Raw genomic sequence first — 22410 nt, forward strand, 5'->3', positions numbered from 1 at the left:
GAAAGTTCATCTGATGTGGAGAAAGGCACAGCATGGACTGGGGTGTAACATATTTCAGGATACCTTCCTGCACTTATGGGGAAGTAGCAATCATTCCTGTCTGTAGACCCTCCTAATCTCTGGGCTGAAATCTATGGGTCACAGGGTCTCTCCTCTTTCCCATCTGAAAAACTGAGGGACCCTCAGGAAGAGTGGGACACATCACAGGCATCTGCAGCTTAATAGGAGAAAGCATACACACTCCATATGAGCTTTTATAGAAATGGAGCAAGAGCTCATGCAACAGGGGAGGCTTTATACCAACTATCTTTCTTGCAGCAGCCTCACATGCTACATCACAGTGTGTTCTTGAGGTTCACAAAATAAAGGCTACATATGCAGTAGAAGTTGCACTTAGGGATAAATGGTCAGTAAGCCATTTGAGAATATGTTCCACTATTGATCAGATCCCCGGCTTTATATGAGTATTAGGACTGAATTTTTCCTGTATTACTAGTCTGAGTGCTGTGTGAAGGATTTTTCCTACATATACATGATTGCAGTCTTCTGTACATTATCAGTACTTTATGCAGTAGTTTGAACTCTTTGAAGAAGAACCCTCAAAATGAAGATCAAAATCCAGAGTCTTCGTCCAACTACTTGTGAAACTACTTGTGAACTTATGTATACTATGTATGGACTTGCACATTTTATGATGTAATCTTGCTTTACTGATATATGTGGTCCCTTGTTATTGTTATTAGTTTTGCTTTTGTTACAATATAATTTTCCTTTGCATGACCTTTGTGCACTCCATGGCCTGCGTTATTTATATAGTGCTTGTTTGTTTACTGTACTCAGTGTACTGTGTTATCATTATTGTTTTGGGATAAGTAGTAAGATGACAGCCACTTAAAATTGCACTGTTCAAAGGATTTGCTCATTGAAAATGTCAGTTTAGTACTGCAGGAATGAAAAAGGCAAAGAAATTAGGAAATAGGATGAAAATAAAACAGCAAATATCACAATGCTACTGTAATGCATCAATGGTGTGGACACATTTTAAAAATGTCCACCTCTAATGGAATCACAGAACTGCAAAATGTATAAAACAAAAGCCTAAAATTATCAGCAATTGAACTACCTACCCCACAAAGAAAAGCTAAAAAGAGCTGATACAAAAAGTGGTCCAGCATGGACAAACCTTAAGAGTCTTAACTTACCGCAAAGCACGACTGAGTTTCTCATAGTTCATAGTGGGCTTATTTTTACGCTGTCCCCATTTCTGTGCGACTAGTTCTGGTTGATTTAGTTTGAATTCTCCTTCATCTCCAACCCATGAAATGCAGTCTCGAGCGTCTTTGTCTGTCAGAAGCTCAAGCAAAAACTGCCATAACTGTATCTGACCATTATTTCCTATTGAAAAGGACATGGTTAATGTTTTTCACCTGCAAGCCTATCAAGAACTTGCAAAACAGATGAACAAAACAAAAGTAGTTTGAAAAATCAGACTTCAAATATATTGGTGATTAATATAATTTGTGTATCAAGTTCCCTACCCTCCCAATGACATTTAAAACTTAACTAGAGAAAATTACTTCTGTTCAATATCATTAGTCAAATTTATGATTTTCTTTTAAAAAAAACTTTTAAACTGACTTTTTAAAAAATCACACAATTAAAAGAATCATTAACAGATGTTTGCAGATGACCGTAACAATAAGAACTGAACGTTAACAGAATGGCAGCCATTACTTAGAAGTTCAACTGAATTCAGCAGAACTTCAGTATTGCAAATTTTCCCTTGCTTTTTCTCATGGCATGATGCTGCCACCACTCTGGATTTATGATCCCTTGAGAAGGCCCAGAGCACCCTCCCAAGACCTTCAGACCTCCCTTTTGGCCGAATAATAGGCGTGACCAGGCAGAGTACAACAAGGAAAAGGTTTATTTTATAGGAGGTCAAACAACAAGGTGCAGAATAATAGCAGTAAGTGGGTGAAAAGAAAAGAAATCAAATGCCCTAACGCGTCTAAATATACGCTCTCCCTAGCTCACTATCTGCAGTGGCCTTAGACTACTCACCCTACCCTCAGGATGAAGGTTTCTTCCTTGCAGCAGCCTTCCTTCTGGCTCTGCCCTCTGGGAAGAAGAACAGCTTTTCCTGCTGCTCCAGATCTTTTATTCCAAGCCCTCCTCTTTTCCTATTGGTCAATTTGGGCTCCAAAACCTCTCAGGCCCAGCCTCACCTACTGCTAGCCAGGCTCCCTGGGCCTAGTAGGCCTCTGGTGGCACAGCCCAGATCATGACACTTGTATTTCTTAAATTATCTGTATAAATCTTGGGGCCCGTTCAACAACAACCCCAGAGAATAAAATATTATTTCATTCGTTCAAAATATTCAACTAAAACAATAAGGTACTTTTCCAAACACAGTAAGATACAGTAAAAGAAAATAATCTGGCATGAAAGAACTGAAATACCAAAGGTGATGGTAAAATATTGATTAAATGGAGTATATGAATAATGGTAAGCAAATAAAACCTATGATTTTAAATCTTATACTAACAAAAAGCAATAGCTAAACTTTCTATAATGAAACACTGAGTTCATAAGGTGAGACAGCAGCACTGAGAAATGTTTAGACGCCGTAACAATTGTCATTTGGAACAAGTTATACAAAAAACATTGTTTTGTTTATCGAGAAATGTTCCTATGTTCTTCTTCCCCTACCTCCAACATAAAGCTTTTTCTATGTAAGTACCAAGATTGTTTACCACTACCCAAATAACATGGATGTCAGGGACTGGAGTATTTATTATGATGAACCTGAAATCTTCTGATTTTAAAAACAATATACCTGTTCTGTTCCCAGGTGAACTTCTGTCTTCTCCTGAAATCCTTGGTGCTCTCTGTACTTTAGCTGTCTTTGCACTGCTGTTTATTACTTTAATGGTGGTTGGGGTAGAAGGTTGTACAGATGCTGGAATAATCTGCACAGCTGCAGGGGGGACAGAAAACAAACAAAGTTATGAATTAGCAGTAGAAGCGCACTTAAGCAAAAATTGTTATTTCAGTATAAAACATCTTTCAATGATAGTACAAACATTCAATGTTGAATATAACAGTGTTATCAATGAAACACTATGAAGTTCCTTACCTACTGGGGTTCCTTACCAACTGAAATATCATTGGAGTATCAGTGTACTATCATGCATCATAATTACCTCGAAGTATTCCCAATCAGAAACAAAAACTGATAGCATTGCAAGTTTTTCAAATGGGCTGTGTTACATCTGAAACCAGTTTCTGGAAACATTAACATGAAATCCCTTACAATTTACAAGACCATATGGAGCTGTATAGAAGAGGTGGCTTATCACCATCATTTTGGAATTTCACTGCAAAGGTTTGTGTGCTCTAAGAAGAATAAGTCTAGATTATAAACCAAAATAACCACAATTCTGGAGCTACTATTATACAAATAGGCTTTTAAAAACCTTGCATAGTTTATTGTGCTTCTCTTAGCCATGAAGACAACCATTCTGAGTTCTAGAAATAGAATAAACTATTCTAGGATAGACTACTGTAATTCGCTGTATGCGGGCCTTCCCTTGAGGTGGACCCAGAAGCTCCAACTAGTCCAGAACACAGCCGTGTGGATCCTTACAGGGACCCCCGGATGGCACATATTCAACCTGTGCAGCACAAGCTGCACTGGCTTCCAGTGGAGCACTGAATCAAGTTCAAGGTGCCGGCTTTGACCTTTAAGGCCTTTGACCTTCACAGTCAGGGACCCACATACCTCCAGGACCGCCTCTCTCAGTATGCCCCTAATATAGCGTTACGCTTGGGTACTAAAAGTCTCCTGGTGGTCCCCAAGGGGGCCCTGCCTGGTGGAACTCTCTGCTGGAGACCATCCATGCCCTGCAGGATTTATTACCTTTCCGCACAGCTGGTAAGGCAGAGATGTTCTGCCAGGCTTTCAGCTGAGGGACAGCACATAGTCTGGCGCTCTCAGGTTTCCCGCCCCCTTGGAGGATCTGAGTAGTTTCAATTTTCTATTCAAATCATTCGCCACCTTGGAACTGCTTTTTACTTATGACTCAGTATTGTGTTTTAATGCTGGTTTATCTTAACTTGGATTATTGTGTTTTTATTCTGTTGTAAGCCACCCTGAGCCCCACTTGCAAGGAAAGGGCAGCCTAAAAGTCTAAACAATAAATATATCCTACTCAGTCCCACTCTACCATCATAGGGTTGGATTCAGACTAAATTTTTGCTAACAGAAGGGGTGAGGTGATTTCCACCAATTCCCTCTTGTTGCTGCGGACCCAATTTGCCTCTCATGCTATTCCTGAGGCCCTCCTGAGCTCTAGTAGCAGCATTTTGGGGGGGATCAGTGAGCTGCAGCAGGGAGGGGAGGGAAGAGAAATGTTCTGTTTCAACCCACAAATCCAACCCACAGATTTTATCAGGTAATACCCATTTCCTTCCAAATCTCTCACAGCAGCCATAAAAACAACAACAACACAGATTCAATTTTTTTAAAGTAAGAGTTCAATACTTGTATCTAATTTTTAACCTGCCCTTCCTGCAAGGAACTCAGGTCACCACAGATGGCTCTCCTTGATCCTATTTCATCATTACAGTCCTGAGCACAGAAAGAAGCTTGCAAGACTGTGGTGGACAAGAGGACTTCCAGGCATTTAGGCTGACCATAAGATATGGTGCTTATAACCACAGATACCTAAAATCATAACTATGCTCCTTAGAAGCATAAATACAACTTCAGAAATCAAGTGTTTTGAATCTATAGATGCATCAAGGGATCCTAATTTTCCTCCACTGATACATGGAGGATATAGATGCAAGTGAATGAGTCACCTGTAGTGGGGGTTTTTTTTGGGATACATGCATGACTCTGTGCTTTAACTTCATGACACAGAAATTCAAATTGTGCATGAGGACTTTTTCCTTATAAATACTGGTAACTCACAGAAAACTGAGGGAATGAGAAAGTCCATGTTCAAGCTCCTGTATGAAGGCTGCATCGATCTTCACTATTAGGACACTCCAAGCAATACATTCAGGTTAATTTTTTCATATCACTCTTTTCACAACATAATATTTAGTCCAGTGGTTCCCAACCAGGGGGCTAGAAACCTCTGGGAGGCCATGTGGAGATACTGCAAGGGGTCTGTGAATCCACTAAGCCTTGTTATTTTTATCTTTTTGTCATTTATGTATGTTCTCAATCAACAGATACTATCAATACAACTACTATCGTGCAAAAATTTTTGATGTTATAAAGTGGTCCTCATACAAAGTATAAAGTGGTCCTCATACTCACTGTTTTAGTACAATGTTTCAACTTTATATTAAAAACATGAAAACTCAGTTTCCAAATGGAAGTATATGCATTTTTGAGAGCTTATTTTATTACTCCAAAAATTTAAGTTTGTTGTCAACACTTTCTTAGAAAAGTACTCACGTTGGTCGATAGTAACTGTTGCAATTTCTCCAGAGTGTTCTTGGCTAGCCAAAACATCTGCAATATACAAGAAAAAAACACCATGTACTATATCTACAGAGATTTCTTTATTTGAAAGCTAAGGAAAGACAGTTAAGGAAATGTTCAATGTCATGAAGAATATTAAAATCAGAAGCATACAAATATGCATATGGGGAAGAGGGTGCGATGGAGACGGCCTTGCCCATTCATAGATTTGTGATATTCATATAGGTATTTACTTTAGACAGTTTCATCTCTCCCAATAACATCTGTTTACATTTGACTATTGCCTTCTCTAAAAAAGATCACAGATATTTCAAATTTAGGTCGGTATAATGAAAGCACTGAAATGCCATTAATATCAGTAACTCAAATTTTGCTCTGAAACATCAGCATATTTAACATGAACTAAAGTTGATTACATCCCAGCCAGAGGTGTGCATTTGGATCTTCCTGAGCCTAAAATATACCCCAAAAATACCGATAAGGTATTTTCCGGGTATATTTCAGCATACCAAAATTATTCAGGATTATTTTATTTTTTTTGGAAACTGGAGGGGGGAAATCCCAAAAAAAATCCCGGATATTTTTGGGAACCAGGAAGATCTGGGAAGCAGTTGAGATGCTGGGAGACTGCTCTCCGCATATCAGCTGTTTCCTCCACCCTGCTTCTTCTGCAGTCCATTTAAACCAGGCTGGTTTAAAGGGACTGCAGGAAAGATTGAGGAAACAGCTGAGAGGTTGGTAGACGGCTCCCCTGTTATCAGCCCCCCCCCCACTTCTTCTGCAGGCTGGTTTAAAGGTAGTGCAGGAAACATTGGGGAAACAGCTCAGAGGATGGGAGACTGCTCCCCGCCTATCAGCTGTCCCCACTTATATAGTCCATTTAAACCAGGCTGGTATAAACCAGGCAGAAAATATTGGGGAAACAGTTGAGAGCTGGTAGCCGCTGCTCAGCTGTGTTCTGTGGCTTTGCTGCTCCTGGGTTGTGGTTTTTTCCCCATCTCGGATCTACTGGAACCCCCAAATACTTTGTTGGTATTTGGATCCGGGATTTTTCAGACTCAAACCGAAAGAAACTGGGGGGGGGGGACTTGCACACCCCTAATCCCAGCTATCCCTTCAATTAGCCGTACTTGAGAAAACTCTAAAACAATAGTACATAAAATACTGTTACAATTGTGCAAATAGAGTCTAAAAATGCCAGTGGCATTTAAACAGTGCAGTGCTATCCACGGTAATTACTCCAGTCATGATTTCAATGGTTTCAGATTAGAGTAACTTTGCATAGGATGGCACTGTAACAGTACCACCTTAGGCGAAGTTACTCCTTAATAAGCTCATTGACATCATTGGACTCAGTAAGGTATAACTCTGCTTAAAATGGAACTCTGAATCACCTAACCATATTGTAGGTTACTTGGTGTCTTGGAAATTAAGGTACCTTATTTAAATTTTTTAAAGTAGTTACATTTTTTGCCAAGGAAACTCACATTTGCGAAGAAGCTCCAGGTGGCTCCAAAGGATTTCTCCACGTGGGACTCTCTGGAAGAAGTCTTCTTGACTGAGACTGCACAACTCTCTCCCAGGAATGCTAAGAGTATTGAGGTCTATATCTGTCATGCTAAACTCCTTCATCACCCATACGACCCAGTGCAGGACCTGGTCAGTTGACCACTGTACTGGATCTAAGAGAAAGAGAGAAATACCCTTTAAGTATTTTTTTTCAGTATTGTAATAGGTTATGCTATGCTATTTTCATTTTACATTCATGAAAACAGCCCTCAAAATAAAAACAGGCATAATAAAAACCCCAACAGATCTATGCAGTTGAAGCAATTATAAATGAACAAAATTAATACTGGAATGTGTGTTTGTGTGTGTTTGGAAGGGGGGTGATTGATAAAATGACCTGGAGAAAAGAATTAAGCACTTCCTCTCCTCTCCTGGTTCCAATCAAATCTGTAGCACCTTCTAGCTGCATTTCAGTTGGGAAACATACATATCACTTTTGCTTGTTCAGCCTTAAGTTATCCTACATTATTAAAACAGAAGCACACTTAATCTTTTCAACATCAAAACAAAAGGAAAAATGAAAGATTCTGGATTTTTACACAACCCTGTTTCCAAATAACAGTTATTGCCTACAGCTATTTGAAAAATACAGACAAGGGTACTTTTATGCAGTCTTCTTTCTTCTAGCTCCAAAATGGCTGCTTCCCACATGAAGCTGCCTTATACTGAGGCAAACATTTATCTATGTAAAACAGAACCCTTTTTATTCTGACTGGCAAAATCTCTCCAAGATCTCAGGCAATTCATTTAAAGGGAAGTGATTCCATTAAACCCAAGGGCAGCTCCATGCAAAACATGTGCCCTACTACTGCAACCTCCTTTCAAGTTATTTCACAGTAAAGTAAAACGCTCTTAGGGCATCAGATGATTTATGACTGGGTAAACAGGAAATTATTCAAGAGATAAAAGTAGCAGGAAATTTAGATGTCTTAGATCAAGGCTTGAAAAAACCCAGGTGCCAGGTTTCCATTGGGCATAAATGTTATTGTGGCATCTAGTTCAATAAATCTCTTATCTCAGTTTGGCTGCTCCTGTTCTCAACAACTCATCAGGTTTACTCCTCCTTCCTGGACACAAATGGAGGCCCTTGGCCAGCTTTGGAAAGCTCTGACTGGCCCAGCAATGAGAATGAGATGAACCTTTCTGCACCTAGTCAAGTTCCTCTAATTACCACCCCCCCAGCCAAAATTGAGTTAGCTTTGGAAAACTCCACCCCTTTCTCATTATTAAGGTCCAGGAGAATATTCATAACTTGAAAAGTTGTAATTTAAGATCCATATGGCATTAATGCATCTTAAGTAAGCTGGAGCCCTGAGAGGCATACAGAATATCTTGAGAATGGCTTCAATGAGATGCTAACAGTCCCTTGGGTCCTATTTGATATATATATTTAACAGTTGTGCTGTTCTCCAAAAAAATGGGTGATTTATATTTGGGTTAGAGATAATCTTTTTATTGTGGTGATGATAACCAGAGTTACTTCTTAATTTATTTAAGTACAATGACACATATAGTATTAACATTCTGAGAAATTGTGAAAAAAATCAGGATCAGGTTTTGTGGTAGTAATAAGTATAAAATGGTTGCATTAAAATATGAAACGCTGATTTTATCTCTAATTTGTCAAGGACAATTTTGGATTTTTATTGTAGTGTTAAATCTAAAGAAATTAGTTCTGTGAATAGGGATCGGCACAAACTGGCTCAAGGACCAAAATTCAGCACGAACTTTACTGGTTTGAAGCCCCCGAACTGATGTTTGGGGAAGGCACGATTCCCAAACATTTACTGGACTTTTGTCTGGTTCGGCTGTTCGGGGCCATTTAAACCTAACAGCTGGGCAGTGCGGGGTCTGCAGCTGAGCTGTTAGGCTGAAATGGCTGGCAGCCATTTAACCCTTCTCAGGCAATCCCCACCTTTTCTCCCAGCCACGGTGAGCCGCGGCCAGGAGAAAGGGGGAACCGAACTCACTGGACTAACTCGGGGGGGGGGGCTTTTGGCTCAGTTCAGGGGCCACCCCAACCAGATTTGTTAGGTTCATGCCCATCCCTACTTGTGAATGTGTTGTTAGAAAATGATTATTTATTTATTTATTTTATTACTTCAATTTATATACCGCTCACCCCCTAAGGGCTCTAAGCAGTTTACATTATACATTTGATGCAAGCTTCATTTACTGCCTGCGCCACCGCTCCCTGTTAGTGGCAAATACTATTCAATCTATTAATGAACAGTTATTTAGTTAGTTTCACTACATCTTCCAGAAACATTAACATATCTAAAAATGTTAAACATCAAACCTTTAATAATTCAGCGACAAAAGTGAATTTAGAAAGCCTCATAAAATGAAAGCTAACAATTTAGCTAATTCTCCAACAAACCTTCTGAAAACATCAATTAGTTCAATCTGGATCTCTCTAGAAAATTAATGTTTATCTGAAAGGCTGCTTTTCTACTGCAATTTAGTCATTTGAAAAGACAACAAAAAGTTACATCCAAGTACACTAGAAACCTCCCAAGAGTAAATGCAATTGTAAACAACAGTGCAGGTAGTTTGAACACTCAAACAATAACATTACCTTTTTTCTGTAAATGATTCCCCTGACACTCTTAAACAAACTTAAGATATGAAACAAACATATACAGTTGAAATAGAATGCATATTCTTTCTAAACATCATGTTGTGACTGCAACAAATTATAAGCCCTACAAATCTAAGCAGAGCTTCTCTGCAAATTTAAAGATAAACATGCACTCCAAACACATGTAATTTTACCAGTGTCGATAATCACCATAAGGAATTCCTAAGCGTTCCTGTTCTTTCCGGTAGCCTTCTAATGCTGCAGCCCATCGAGTTACTTGTTCAGATGTTTCATCAGATATGGTGGTAATATGCTTTGTTCCATCCAGCGTTATCACTTGAGTTTCTTCAACAAGGTGTGCTTCAGTTTCAGTATGATGAGCATCTGGGTCAATAACTACCTCAACGGTTTCTACTGGCTTTACAATTTCAAGGATGTTTAACTTGGGCTCTATTCCTGAATGCAGAAAGGGAAGGTGGTAAACTAAACAAACTTCACAAAAACAGCAGGTTATAGACAATGAAAACATTACAGAACAGTTCTATTTTTATTCAATACCTGTTCTTATACCATTCTTCTAAAAAGTTTCTAATAAAGTCTTGAGACATCAGCCTCTCTCTTAACCTCCATAACAATAATATAATTTGCTTCTTCAGCCACAGTAAATATTATATTTACCAAAACAGTTCACAACTTGAAAACCTTTGATTCCAGAGTAAGAAACCATCAGTTTCACATTAAAATCCTCCTTCAGCCACTATGATGGTGGAGATTTTTTTTTAAAATAACGTTTTTAGTAAAACTGCACCATATTTCACCAACACTGAAGGACAGGATTAGTTGTGACCCACACTGGTTCATGCCCCCTCATTTACTTTTTTTACTGCTAGAACTAGAACACTAACTGTGTCCCAGTAAAATGGGAAAATGAAAGCATGATACTCCCCAAAGTTATCGGACCATGATGACCTCAGCAACAGAATGTTGTCTGTTATAATATGCCATTTCCATAATTTTTACTTTAAGTCCTTTGAGACTCAATTATATCCCAAGTGGAAAACATCTGTCAGCAACTCACAGATTTAATTTATATATCTGTATCTATATATCTATATCTATCTATCAATAGACAGATTCATTCTTTACACAGCAGTTAAAACTTTCAGTTATAAAGATTCAATGGCGTTTCCCACAAACACTTGAGATTTTTTGCTGGAAAAAGGTATTGTATTTGGCTAAGAAGATTATTTCAAATCTCTCCATTAGTCACTACAACAGCTGACTACAGTATGTGTAAATCTGTTTGAACACTGAACCAATTCTTGAACTGAGCTGGCCTTGCAAGGACTGAGCCAGGCATCACCATCTTCCCCATCTTGCCTCTTGTGTGGAGCCTGGTAGGCCAGGCTTTGTCTCCCCACCTCACCTCAGGCTGGCTAGGCACTGCCTCTCCGACCTTGTGCAGGGCTAGGGTGGGTCAGATGTAGTCCTCCTGTCAGAGGACTGGCTGGTGCAAGTCATTGGCCACCCAAGAAGTATCTAAGTGCTCTCAATGGCCAATCTGCCCCTGCCTGGGAGATTAGACTGAAAATTTATAACTGGCCCAAGGTCATCCAGTGAGTTTCGAGGACAGAATGGGGATCTGAGTTCCTAGTCTGAAGTTCTAACCATTATACCACGCTGGCTTTTGTGGGGTGTTGGCCCCACAAAAAAAAATGGAGGGAAGACTCAAAGCCCAGTAACTAAGCAGAATTTTAAAAAGGAAAAAAAGTATACACCAAGTAGCAACAAAAATATAACAGTGGTGGCAGCTCTACACATAAGTTTCTATAATAAGTTTCCAAGTATCCAAAAACAGGTCCATATAAAACTATCATCTATATGCCATGCATTCAAATATTTCAGATTTTTCTGTAAACCTGGGGCAATTTTCAGGTTTGTTGGAAGATCTGTCTGGTCTGTTTACAGCTCCAATCCCCAGCTTTAGGTATCCTCAACTTTATATAGATACTTTTCAGTCTGTGGAGCCCAAGAATATCAGCCAAGATCCTTGGACAGGTGAGACATACTACCTGTGTTCTTGACACTTGCCCTTCCTGGCTAATAAAAACTTGCAGAGGGAGACTAGCTAAGTGGTTAAGGTGAGTGGTAAATGCTTCCTTGAGAATGGGAGTTATGCTGCCTGTGCTCAAGGAGACACTGATTAGTTCTATTCTGGGGGGAAAAAACATACCTGAGACCTACTATGTTAGAGAACTTCTAGCCAGTCTCTAATCTTCCATTCCCGAGTAAGGTGCTAGAGTAGGTGGTTGTTTCTCAGCTCCAGGGATTTTTGGAAGAAACTGATTTTCTGGACCCATTTCAATATGGTTTCAGACCAGGGTTTGGAACAGAAACTATTTTCATTGCCTTGGTTAATGTCCTCTATTGAAAACTAGCCAGGGGAAATGTGACCCTGCTAGGTCTGCTGTATCTCTCAGCGGCCTTTAATACTATTGACCATTGTATCCTACTGAGCTACCTCTCAGCACTGGGACTAAAGGGTGCCATGTTTGACTCCTAACCAGGGGGATCAGTCTTAAAAGCTAGTGTTGGGGGACTCCTGCTCTGCCTTATGGCCGCTGACCAGTGGGGTTCTGCAGGATTCCATCTTATCCCCCACGCTATTTATTTATCTATATGAAGTCACTGAGATCATCAGGAGATATAGACTGCAGTGTCATCAACATGAGGATAATACCCAGCTTTATCTTTTCCACCTAATTCCGAAGATGCTATTGAAGTTCTGAGCTAGTGCTTGGAGTCAGTAAAGGGCTGGATGAGGGTAAACATGCCAAAACCTAATCCTAACAAGACAGGGGTTTTCTGGGTTAGTAAGGCCTGGGACTTGAGATCTCTCCTGGCTTGGATGGAGTTATACTTCCCATAAGAAGCCAGTTCACAGCTTGCGAGTGCTGCCTTACAATGCAGTTGCCTTAGAAAATCCAGTGGCAATAGTGGCTTGGAGTTCCTTTGCCCAGCTTCAGTTGGTGTGTCAGCTGCATCCATTCCTGGGTCAGTCAGATCTAGCCACAATGACCCATGCCATAGTTTCATCTAGATTGGACTACTGCAATACACTCTACTTAGGGTTACCCTTGAAGAGTGTCCAGAAGCTACAGCTAGTGCAGAATACTGTGGCTAGATTGCTGGTTGGGGCTAACTATTGGGAGTATGTGACCCCAATACTATAGCAATTACATTATTTATTTATTCAAATTTGTACCCCACCCTCCCAGCCCAAGGTGGCTTACATAAAATCATCAGAAAACATAATGAGAGATCTTTCCTCTATGTATCTTGACCTTTTCATCCTTGTCTCAAACATCACTTACCAATCTGTTCCTGAGCCCAATTCAGGGTGTTGGCTGTCCTTTAAAGCTCTACATGGCTTGGGACTGGGGTATGAAGGACTGTCTTCTCCCATACATTCTTGTCCAAGAATTAAAGATCACAGGGACAGGCCCTCTTGACTGTCCTACCAATCAAAGAAGCTCCTCCAGTGGGCACACTGGAGAGGCCTTTTCGGTGACAGCCCCAAAATTATGGAACAACACTCCCCAAGAGGTACACTTAGTCCCCTCACTTTTGGTTTTCAGGGGGCAGATGAAGGCAATTTTATTTAGGACTGCATTTATTTAGTTTTTATTTATTGGCAGTCCTAACTGAGATTTTAAACCATCGTCTTTTATGTGTTTTATAACCATAGTTTTATTTATATTGTCAGCCTCCTTGAGTGGGTTTTTTTGCCTGTTGGATTAATTTTGCTGCATGTTAGCAAACTGTGAACTGGCTTTCTTGATGTTTTAGGTCTGTGTTGCTATTTCACTTTTTTAGATTTTAAAGGCTTTTTACAGGTTTTAACTTCTGTTTGATACTCATTTAGAAAGGTGATACTGAATTATAAAAAATTTAAACAAAATTGTATCCATTTTACAAGCTTATCACAAAATAATGCAATCTATCAAAAATTGATAGCTCTGTGTTCTGTCTATAACTGGATTTTAAAATATATTTCTTTTTAGAAAAGCTAATAATAAGAAGACCTGGTTGGCCCAGTATAGCCCAATCTTGTCAGATCTCAGAAGCTAAGCAGGTAGGGCTGCCAAATCCCCCCGGGGGCGGAAATCCCCCTGCCCCAGAGGCCCGTTCCCAGACGCTGAGGAATCGGGCCCCGGGGGGAACCCCGCCCCAGTGTGCACGTCACAGGGAAGTGACGTTATGACGCCAGGCACGCTGGGGGGCGGGGCCACGGCCATACAAGGGAAAACTCTATGGTTTTCCTCCGGGAGCCGCGCAGGAGTCCCCCGCCGGAGAGGTCAGTAACATTTGGCAACCCTATAAGCAGGGTCAGTCTTGATTGTATTTGGATGGAAGATTACCAAGGAAGTCCAGGGTTGCTATGCAGAGGCAGACAATGGCAAACCACCCCTGAATGTCTCTTGCCCTGAAAACCCTGGGCCATAAGTCAGCTGTGACTTGACAGCACTTCCCACCACTACCAATAATATTTACAAATGTAAGGATTTGTAGGTGTTTAACCTTATTGCTTTACATATGCAGCCAAAAAGGTGGCATAAGATTTTTATTTATTCCATTCGATTTCTTAGCCACTCCGGGACTCATACAACATCAAAAATACTGTATTTGTTATGGATGACTATGCCCCTTAAAATTTGGGGTTGGTTCCTATATCCAAAGAAAATATGTCAAGGCCTGGCCTACAGATACAAGATTGAATCCAAAGTTGCCTCTCCCAGTCTTCCTCCTCCCTCTGTTCCCAAGGGTTCCTTGAATCCTGAGAGCAGAACTTTGGGAGCCTCAGTGGGCTGCACAAGTGAAGTGGTGATGAAGTCCCATTTTACCAGCTTCACTTTGCTAGAACTAGTTTCGAGCCAACACAAGAAACTCAACATACCACAGAAATTCACCATATTACCTTGCCTAGATATTACTTGGACGCTAAGTTGCACCGTTCCATCTGTCTTGACACCTTGATCAAAGAGACTGCGATCTGGATCCAGCTTGGGGGGGGGGGAGGAAATCATTTAAATAAGTTATAAAACCAATTGCAATACTAATCACTATGAGTATCAAATTAAATCAAAAACCTTTATTAGGCATTTGTTACAAATTGCATAAACAGATCTCTCAGCATGAAGAGAAAGCACAAGTAAACAATCATAAAGTTTTTAAAAACAAGGAAAAAGGAACTTATCCAAAGTTATCAATAATCAGAACAAAATTCAAATTCAGTGGTACCTTTAAGACCAACAAAGTTTTTTACCCGTCCATACATATAGGTAGACGTTGATGTTTCCTTTCTTACAAAATGCAAAAACCTGGACATTATATCCAAGGGACTGAGCATTAGGAATCCAGTACAATCTACTTATGCTACAAACTATGCAGAAAATCTATGTCTCATATTCTCCAAGAAGCTACTCAAACATCTGATCAGTGTCCTGTCCTATAAACAGAAGCTGATCAAGATGAAAATCTCGACCTGGACATTTCTATAAAGAATCAGCCCTACTCAGCAAAATTTCCACAAGAAAAGACAAGCCATCTACTGCTCTCAACTGGATTTGCTGAAAAAACAGAGAGAGCAAAACCTCTCTAACCCAGGGGTTTCAAACTCATTTATTATGAGGGCCATATCTGACATAAATGAGACCTTGTTGGGCCAGGCCATGTGTGTCATAAAATGTAATGCCAGGTAGTAGAGATATAAACTTCATAAAGGACACAGACAGACACAATTAAAGATTTTTAAAACTTTAAATAAAACATGCTTAAAACACCAGCACTGTTGCAATATTTCACCTATTTAACAGTCTCTGATAACTGACACCTCTTGCTCTGAATTATTGCATCAAAATGCCTGTGCTGTAGCAATCCTGAGTATGTTGTTCAGGTGTGTATCTGTAAGCTGCAAACCTACTTTAGATTTATTGACATTCATTACAGAAATCTCATGCTTAGTGTTTTGAGCCTAGGACCCAGGGGAGAACGTAAAATGGCTGGGCATTGCGAGCTTTTGTATATAAGTTGCTTCATTTGCTGGTCAAGAACATGAGAAGGCACCCTGACACAGACTGAGGGCTGTTTGTTTGTCTATAAAACTATAGTCTTCCCCGGATAACTAACTACAACTTCCTACAAAGGAAATGTGCTGGGTGAACTTGGTCTGAATACACATTCTCAACCTAATCCACCTCACTGGTTTGTTGTTATTCTTCCTCTAAAATGATTCACATTGCTTTCTTACTGAGAAAGACTGGATCATGAGGGCATGAACACAGTGAAAAGGTGGAGGGAACCCAGTTGCACCCAGGAGAGCCCTGGCATAAGGAGCCCAACAATCTACACACACACTGTAGCAAGGCACACAAAAGCTCATACCTTGAACAAAACTTTGTTGGTATTTCTGCTGTGTAATTGCGGCAGCCCAGCAAAGCAAGCTCTCCCTCGTTCCCTCCCTGCCTCCCTTCATGGAGTAGTCTCAGCCAGTGGAAGGAAAGAAAGGCTTCCCTTTGTCTCTGTATACGATTGAGACAGCCTGGCCAGGAAGCGAGTTCTGTTTGGTTCCCTCCCTACCCCTGGGAGAAGGAGGGGGAGGAGCCTCAGCCAGTGCTTTAACAGACTCTCAATTCCACAGGAGAGGTTTGTCTATCTATCTCTCCTGTGCGATTGAAAGAGTCTGGTAAAGTAAGCTGTGATGCAGCAGGAGCAGCAGAACTGGAAAAGGAAGCAGGAAACAGCCAGGGCCTTGCAGGCTGGATTGCAGCCCTCCAAGGGCCTGATCTGGCCCCCGGGCCTCATGTTTGATACCCCTGAACTATGCCGTCTCAGGCTTATTCACTTGCTCATCTTCTAACACTCTATAAAATATTAAATGCCAACAATGTCCTTCCATTCTCTACATAGGGCAAACAGGTTAAACCCTACACCAAACGATAAGTAAAGGTAAAGGTTCCCTTGCTCGAAAGCCAGTCGAATCCGACTCTAGGGTTGCGGTGCTCATCTCCGTTTCAAAGCCGAAGAGCCAGCGCTATCCGAAGACGTTTCCGTGGTCATGTGGCCGGCATGACTAAACACCAAGGCGCACGGAACGCTGTTACCTTCCCACCAAAGTGGTCCCTATTTATCTACTTGCAATTTCTTGCTTTCGAACTGCTAGGTTGGCAGGAGCTGGAACTAGAGACAGGAGCTCACCCTGTCTTGCGGCACCCGGGTTTTGAACCGCTGAACTACTGACCTTCCACAGCCTGCAGTTCAGCGTCTTAACCACTTGAGCCACCGCAGCTCAAACACCATAATAATGTACACCAAACGATACATTGACACAAATCTGACATTAAGAATCACAAGACTGAGAAACCTGTAGGAGAACACTGCACCTTCCAATGGGTGAGCTCACAGTAGCTTTTATATTGCAAAGGAACTTCAAGAACTGAGCAGAAAGGGAAATTGCTGAATTACAAGTTATTACAACACTTGGAACAAACATCCCAGGACTTTACAGGGATAGTGGTTTCTTTTCTCACTACATATGCTAATCTCATTCAGTCCTTACATCTGTATTCTCACCAAGAAGGGCCATACATCCTCTTTATTTTATTGTATTTTTATTGTGTTTTTATTTGGAATAGTAGATTGGAATAGTGACTGTAATGCAATGAATACTATAATGTAATGTAATTTGGAATGGTACATTGGAATGTATTTCTCTGGTATGGTGTAAAAGGAGACATAGCACTGCACAACCAATCACCCCACCTTAAAGAAAAAAATACTGTTAGCTACCTCCCTGCTTGAGAGGAGATGGATAGAGCGTAATAACAGGGTCTAAGTTAATTACTCTCAGCATTCCACAATTAAGGGTACATTTACACATCAGTCTCCAATTTTGATCTGTTTATTTGCTTCACTATATTCCCCCCCGGAATTAAATCCAAACAAATAGTGACCATATAAACTAAGCTTGTTATTCCTGTTTGATCCTTGCATCTGTTAAACATCTTCATTGTGCTTTATGTTAATTTGTTGCTCACCCTCTACCCATATGTATGGAGCGGTAACTTCCTTTTCAATGTATCTGAACAAGGGTGCATGCACATGAAAGCTTATACCTTGAATAAAACTTTGTTGGTCTTAAAGGTGCCACTGAACTTGAATTTCATTCTGTTGCTTCAGACCAACACGGCTATCCACCTGAATCTATCAATAATCAGTTCCTGGAGCCTCATGACAGACAGGAGATACCTAGCAACTTGATTAGGGATATGAGGGTTCTGTCAGATAGACCTCCATCACATCTGCTAGCTCTCAGCTGGCCCAGTTACTTAGGATAATTTGGTCCCTTGCGTCCCTCTCAGAAAGGACCCAAAACAATAGTAATTCAATTATACGCTGTGAGGCATTTGTAAGCTTTTTTGCAGATAAAGTCCTGTCACTCTGCCGTGACCTCCCAGCCAATATTGATACAGTAAGTGAACTGGAGGTCCCTTGGCTACCTTTGGATTCAGTTTTTGATAACTTCAGCCAGTTCTCCCGGCTTCAACCGTCAAGAGTCTGGGCGTGATCCTGCATGCCACCGTGTCTATGCAAGCCCAGGTAGTGAAGGTTGCCAAGCTGGCATTTTTCCAACTGTATCAGGTTAGGCAACTGGCTGTCTACCTATCTCATCCTGACCTAGCCACAGTAATGTATGCAACAGTCACCTCCAGGACAGACTACTGTAATTCGCTCTACGCTAGCCTACCCTTGCACCAGACTGTTCCAGAACGCGGCCACGCAGGTCCTTACAGGGACCCCTTGGATGGCACACATTCATCCAGTGCTATATGAGCTGCACTGGCTCCCGGTGAAGCACTGGATCCAGTTCAAGGTCTTGGTTTTGACATTCAAGGTCATTAGCAGTCAGGGACCTGAATATCTTCAGGACCACCTCTCCCAATATGCCCCTGGAAGAACGTTACGTTGTAGCAATAAGAACCTCCTGGTGATCCCCAGTCCGAGATCCAGCTGTCCTCGACTAGGGCCAGGCATTTGGTTGAGGATAGCAACAGTCTGGCACTCTCACACTCCCACGTTTCCCCATTGCTCCGTATTTCCCCTCTATCCAGGTGTCAGGTGGATACTGAAATTATCCATCATCTTGGACACAGTACTGTTTTTCTGATGAATTCTTCTATCATATTTTAATGTTGTTTTAATTTACTTATAAATTGTATTTGCCTTTGATGTAAGCTGCCCTGAGCCCCGTTTGAGGGAAGGGCAGCCTAGCAAATTGAAATAAATAAATATTAAACTAAGTGCATGTCAGAATGGCCTCTGAACATATGTAAAAGCGGGCTAATTAAAGAGTACCTCAGCTCAGAATAAAAATTACAATAAAGCAAAACATGAGATCAAAATAATCACTATAGGTAAAGAAAAAAACTCTAAAATAAGTGTTTCATATAATTAATGAGCTTTATATGATTTTATTGCGATATTGGCATTCCAATGTTCAGCCAAAACAGTCTCACAAAGCATTTCACAGTTCTACAGGTGACAATGGGATGGGATTTAGTGGTCTGTCACCAGAAGCAGCAGATTTACCATGCAGTCCCCTTTTTGACCCCAGAACAGTTAATTCACTGAGCACTAGGATCCATGAGGACAAAAAGATACAAGGTGAAGAAGGGCTGTAGTAATATAAGGGGATAAACAGCCTTTTCTTGTCTTCCCACCAGGGGACTTTGCCCACTCTTCCTTCCATCAGTGGAGCTGTGCTTGTGGGAAACAAGGGAAAAGGTAATGTTTTCCCCCTCCCCATGACAGCCCCTCTGGAAGAAAGAGGGGGATTTTGCCCCTCTTCCTCATCCTCACCAGCCTCATGAACTTCATGATTTGCCACTGCACATTCCCACTACCATTGGAATCAACTTTCCATTGAGTCTGAAGGGACTACTGGGGCAAGACGGATTCAGCAAAAATTTGCATCCCCCACACCTTCCACTGAAAAACTGCTGTACCCAATGCACTGAAGAGTTCCATGGATTCTCAGCTAAGCTACATTTATTTATTTATTTAGGGATTTATATCCCGCCCTACCCAGCGGCTCAGGGCGGCTAACAAGCGGCAATGCCGAATTTAAAATTTAAAACAGTAAAACAATATTTCATGCATAATAAAATCGGTGCTCTAATAATCTACATAAAATCACCAAGATGCGCACATTCCACATTGGCGGCCGACTTTTTTTAATGGCATGAGCACCAGGAATGATATTCTCCCCATTTCTGCCGGGCGACATCTACCCCCACCCCCCCCCGGAAATGGGGTAGATGGATAATGAAATCTCAGTGGTGGAATAGTGGCAGCAGCGGCTCCTACTCAAAGGCCTGGCAGAGGAGCTCCGTCTTGCAGGCCCTGTGGAACTGTACAAGGTCCCGCAGGGCCCAGATCTCCTCTGGGAGCTCATTCCACCAGGTAGGAGCCGTCACTGAAAACGTCCTGGCCTTAGTTTGGGCAACCTTCACACTTCGGGGGCCTGGGACTTCCAGGAGATGGAGATTCCCCGATCGCAGTGCTCTTGAGGGAGCATACGGGAAGAGGCGGTCCCTTAGGTAAGCCGGACCCTGGCCATTCAGGGCTTTAAAGGTGAGCACCAGCACTTTGAAGCGAATCCAGTATGCCATTGGCAGCCAGTGCAGGGCTTGCAGCACCGGCCGGATGTGGTCTCGCATAGAAAGGCCCATCAGCAGCCTAGCTGCAGCATTCTGCACTAGCTGCAGCTTCCGGATTTGTGCCAGAGGCAGCCCCAAGTAGAGAGCGTTACAGTAGTCCAGCCTTGAGGTGACCGTCGCATGGATCACAGTGGCCAGGTCTTCCCGGTCGAGATAGGGAACCAACTGCCGGGCCAGCCGCAGATGGTAAAAGGTTGACTTGGCACTACTAAAGAGATGTCTTGCTGCTTTCTGCTTTAAATTATGGGAACCTCTATGTTTCTTTACCCCCACAAACCCTTTTTGTGTATACTCGTGAAGCCACTGATTTGTAATGCCTTATGACTTCAAGCAGACAAACTAAACTCTAAATGAAAACAGTAAATTTATAAAACAAGTATTTCCCACTACAGATCCAAAATATACAGATCCAAAACATTTTAAGTTGTTCTTGAAATTTCAATCAAGCATGATGCTTCTAACACAAAGCCCTATAATTAATGTTTCAGCACATACGGACTTCCTGCAGCTTTTCCACACCCTCCAGCATGAACCACCCAAGCTAAACCAGCTAGAATATGACAGAGAAGTGGCAAGCTGAATGGTTGAAAAGCCTGCTGAATTAAATAAAAATTCTGTGCTTGCACTGATGTCAGTTTTACTAGTGTTGTGCATCTCCAGGAATCTTTACAGGCCTCCATGTTAAGAAAGGGATAAGGCAGCAATAGCTATCCTGAGTACAGTGCCAGTGATCAGACTACTTCTGACAAAGAGAAGTCACCCTAAAGCAGTTCACAGAGCACTACTCCGGAGTTGCAAGAGTATTACAATATTCCTTTTCTCCCTTGTATAGTTAATCTTTGGGGTTGGATCTCAAAGTATTATTACAACAGCATTTACTTTGGTGAAGGAGAGAAGGGCCATTTTGCCAACCCCTCCTATCCACTGCAGAGTCCCATTTTGCCTCCTGCACTCTTTTCTGCAGGACTCTTGACCACCAGGAGCAGATTTTTAGCTTTGTGGGCTGCAGCGAGAGGCCAAGGTGAGGAATTCCTACACCACCATCTTCACTCAAGCAGCAGTACTTTGGATCTAACCCTTTGCATTAGCTAATTTATTTCATTCCACTTTTTTAGAAGGTGAACCCACCACAAATGTGAGAGCTCAAAATACATCCTACACAGAAGCACCCATTTCTTCCACATCACAAAACACCCAGGAGAGCCAGTTTGGTGTAGTGATTGGTGTGTCAGATATGGATCTGGGTGACCCAGGTTCAAATCACCACTCTGCCATGGAAGCTTACTGGGCCAGTGACACACTTTCAATCAAACCTACCTCATAGGGTGTTTTGTGAGGATAAAATGGAGAGGAGAATGATGTAAGCTGCTTTGAATCCCCATTGAAAAGAAAAGTATGGTATAAAAGAAATAAGTAAATAAAAAAGTGACTATTCCCCAGTGTACTGGGCTGACTATGGATTTCAGTTTTTTGTAATCAGAGATGATACACTCCAAAGGAAAATCAAAGGAAGAGTACAACCTGAACTTTAAATGGAAGCTTAGGTTTTGTTTTACCTGTATATCCTGGAGGCAGATTTCATGTGCTTCCAAGGAACACTGAAGTCTTGGTTCCAAAAGTTTCTTAAGATTTCCAACTGGTTCATTGATATCAATAGCCTGACTCACAAACTCTGCAGTGGTGTAAGTCTGCTCAACGATGCTGAAGGAGTTAGAAAGAGTCTTTTACTGGATTTTAATGAAAACTACTATTAAAATTACATAGTGTTAACATCTCTTTAGTAACAATTAGTATCCCTATGGCAGATTACAACTTCATTTTAACAACTTAAAAACCCCCCCAAAAGCAGCTAAAAACATATCCAAGACCAGCTTTGAACTCCAACTGCCCAACCTTCTGTCCCATCTGTGTCTTAGTTTGCTCTGCCTTTGTTGTGGTTATGAATCAGAACTCATGCACAGTTTTCAGGGAGAGAGACGTAC

The 22410-nt window shown here is 41.4% G+C and overlaps 1 protein-coding gene across 1 annotated transcript in view; it reads right to left on the reverse strand.

Annotated features, from left to right (window-relative positions):
* GABPA (GA binding protein transcription factor alpha subunit) overlaps window positions 1-22410 on the reverse strand; it is a 35438-nt gene that overhangs the window by 8165 nt on the left and 4863 nt on the right. Inside the window, exons 3-9 of the mRNA XM_015424209.1 lie at window positions 21985-22129; window positions 14629-14713; window positions 9861-10106; window positions 6988-7182; window positions 5474-5530; window positions 2840-2980; window positions 1203-1395 (exon numbers count right to left, since the gene is read on the reverse strand). Of these exons, the coding sequence (XP_015279695.1) occupies window positions 1203-1395; window positions 2840-2980; window positions 5474-5530; window positions 6988-7182; window positions 9861-10106; window positions 14629-14713; window positions 21985-22129 (1062 nt within the window). The remainder of the gene's footprint in view (window positions 1-1202; window positions 1396-2839; window positions 2981-5473; window positions 5531-6987; window positions 7183-9860; window positions 10107-14628; window positions 14714-21984; window positions 22130-22410) is intronic.

The sequence above is a fragment of the Gekko japonicus genome, unplaced genomic scaffold (assembly GCF_001447785.1).
Source record: "Gekko japonicus isolate JY-2015 unplaced genomic scaffold, Gekko_japonicus_V1.1 scaffold1418, whole genome shotgun sequence".
Classification (NCBI taxonomy): Eukaryota; Metazoa; Chordata; class Lepidosauria; order Squamata; family Gekkonidae; genus Gekko; species Gekko japonicus.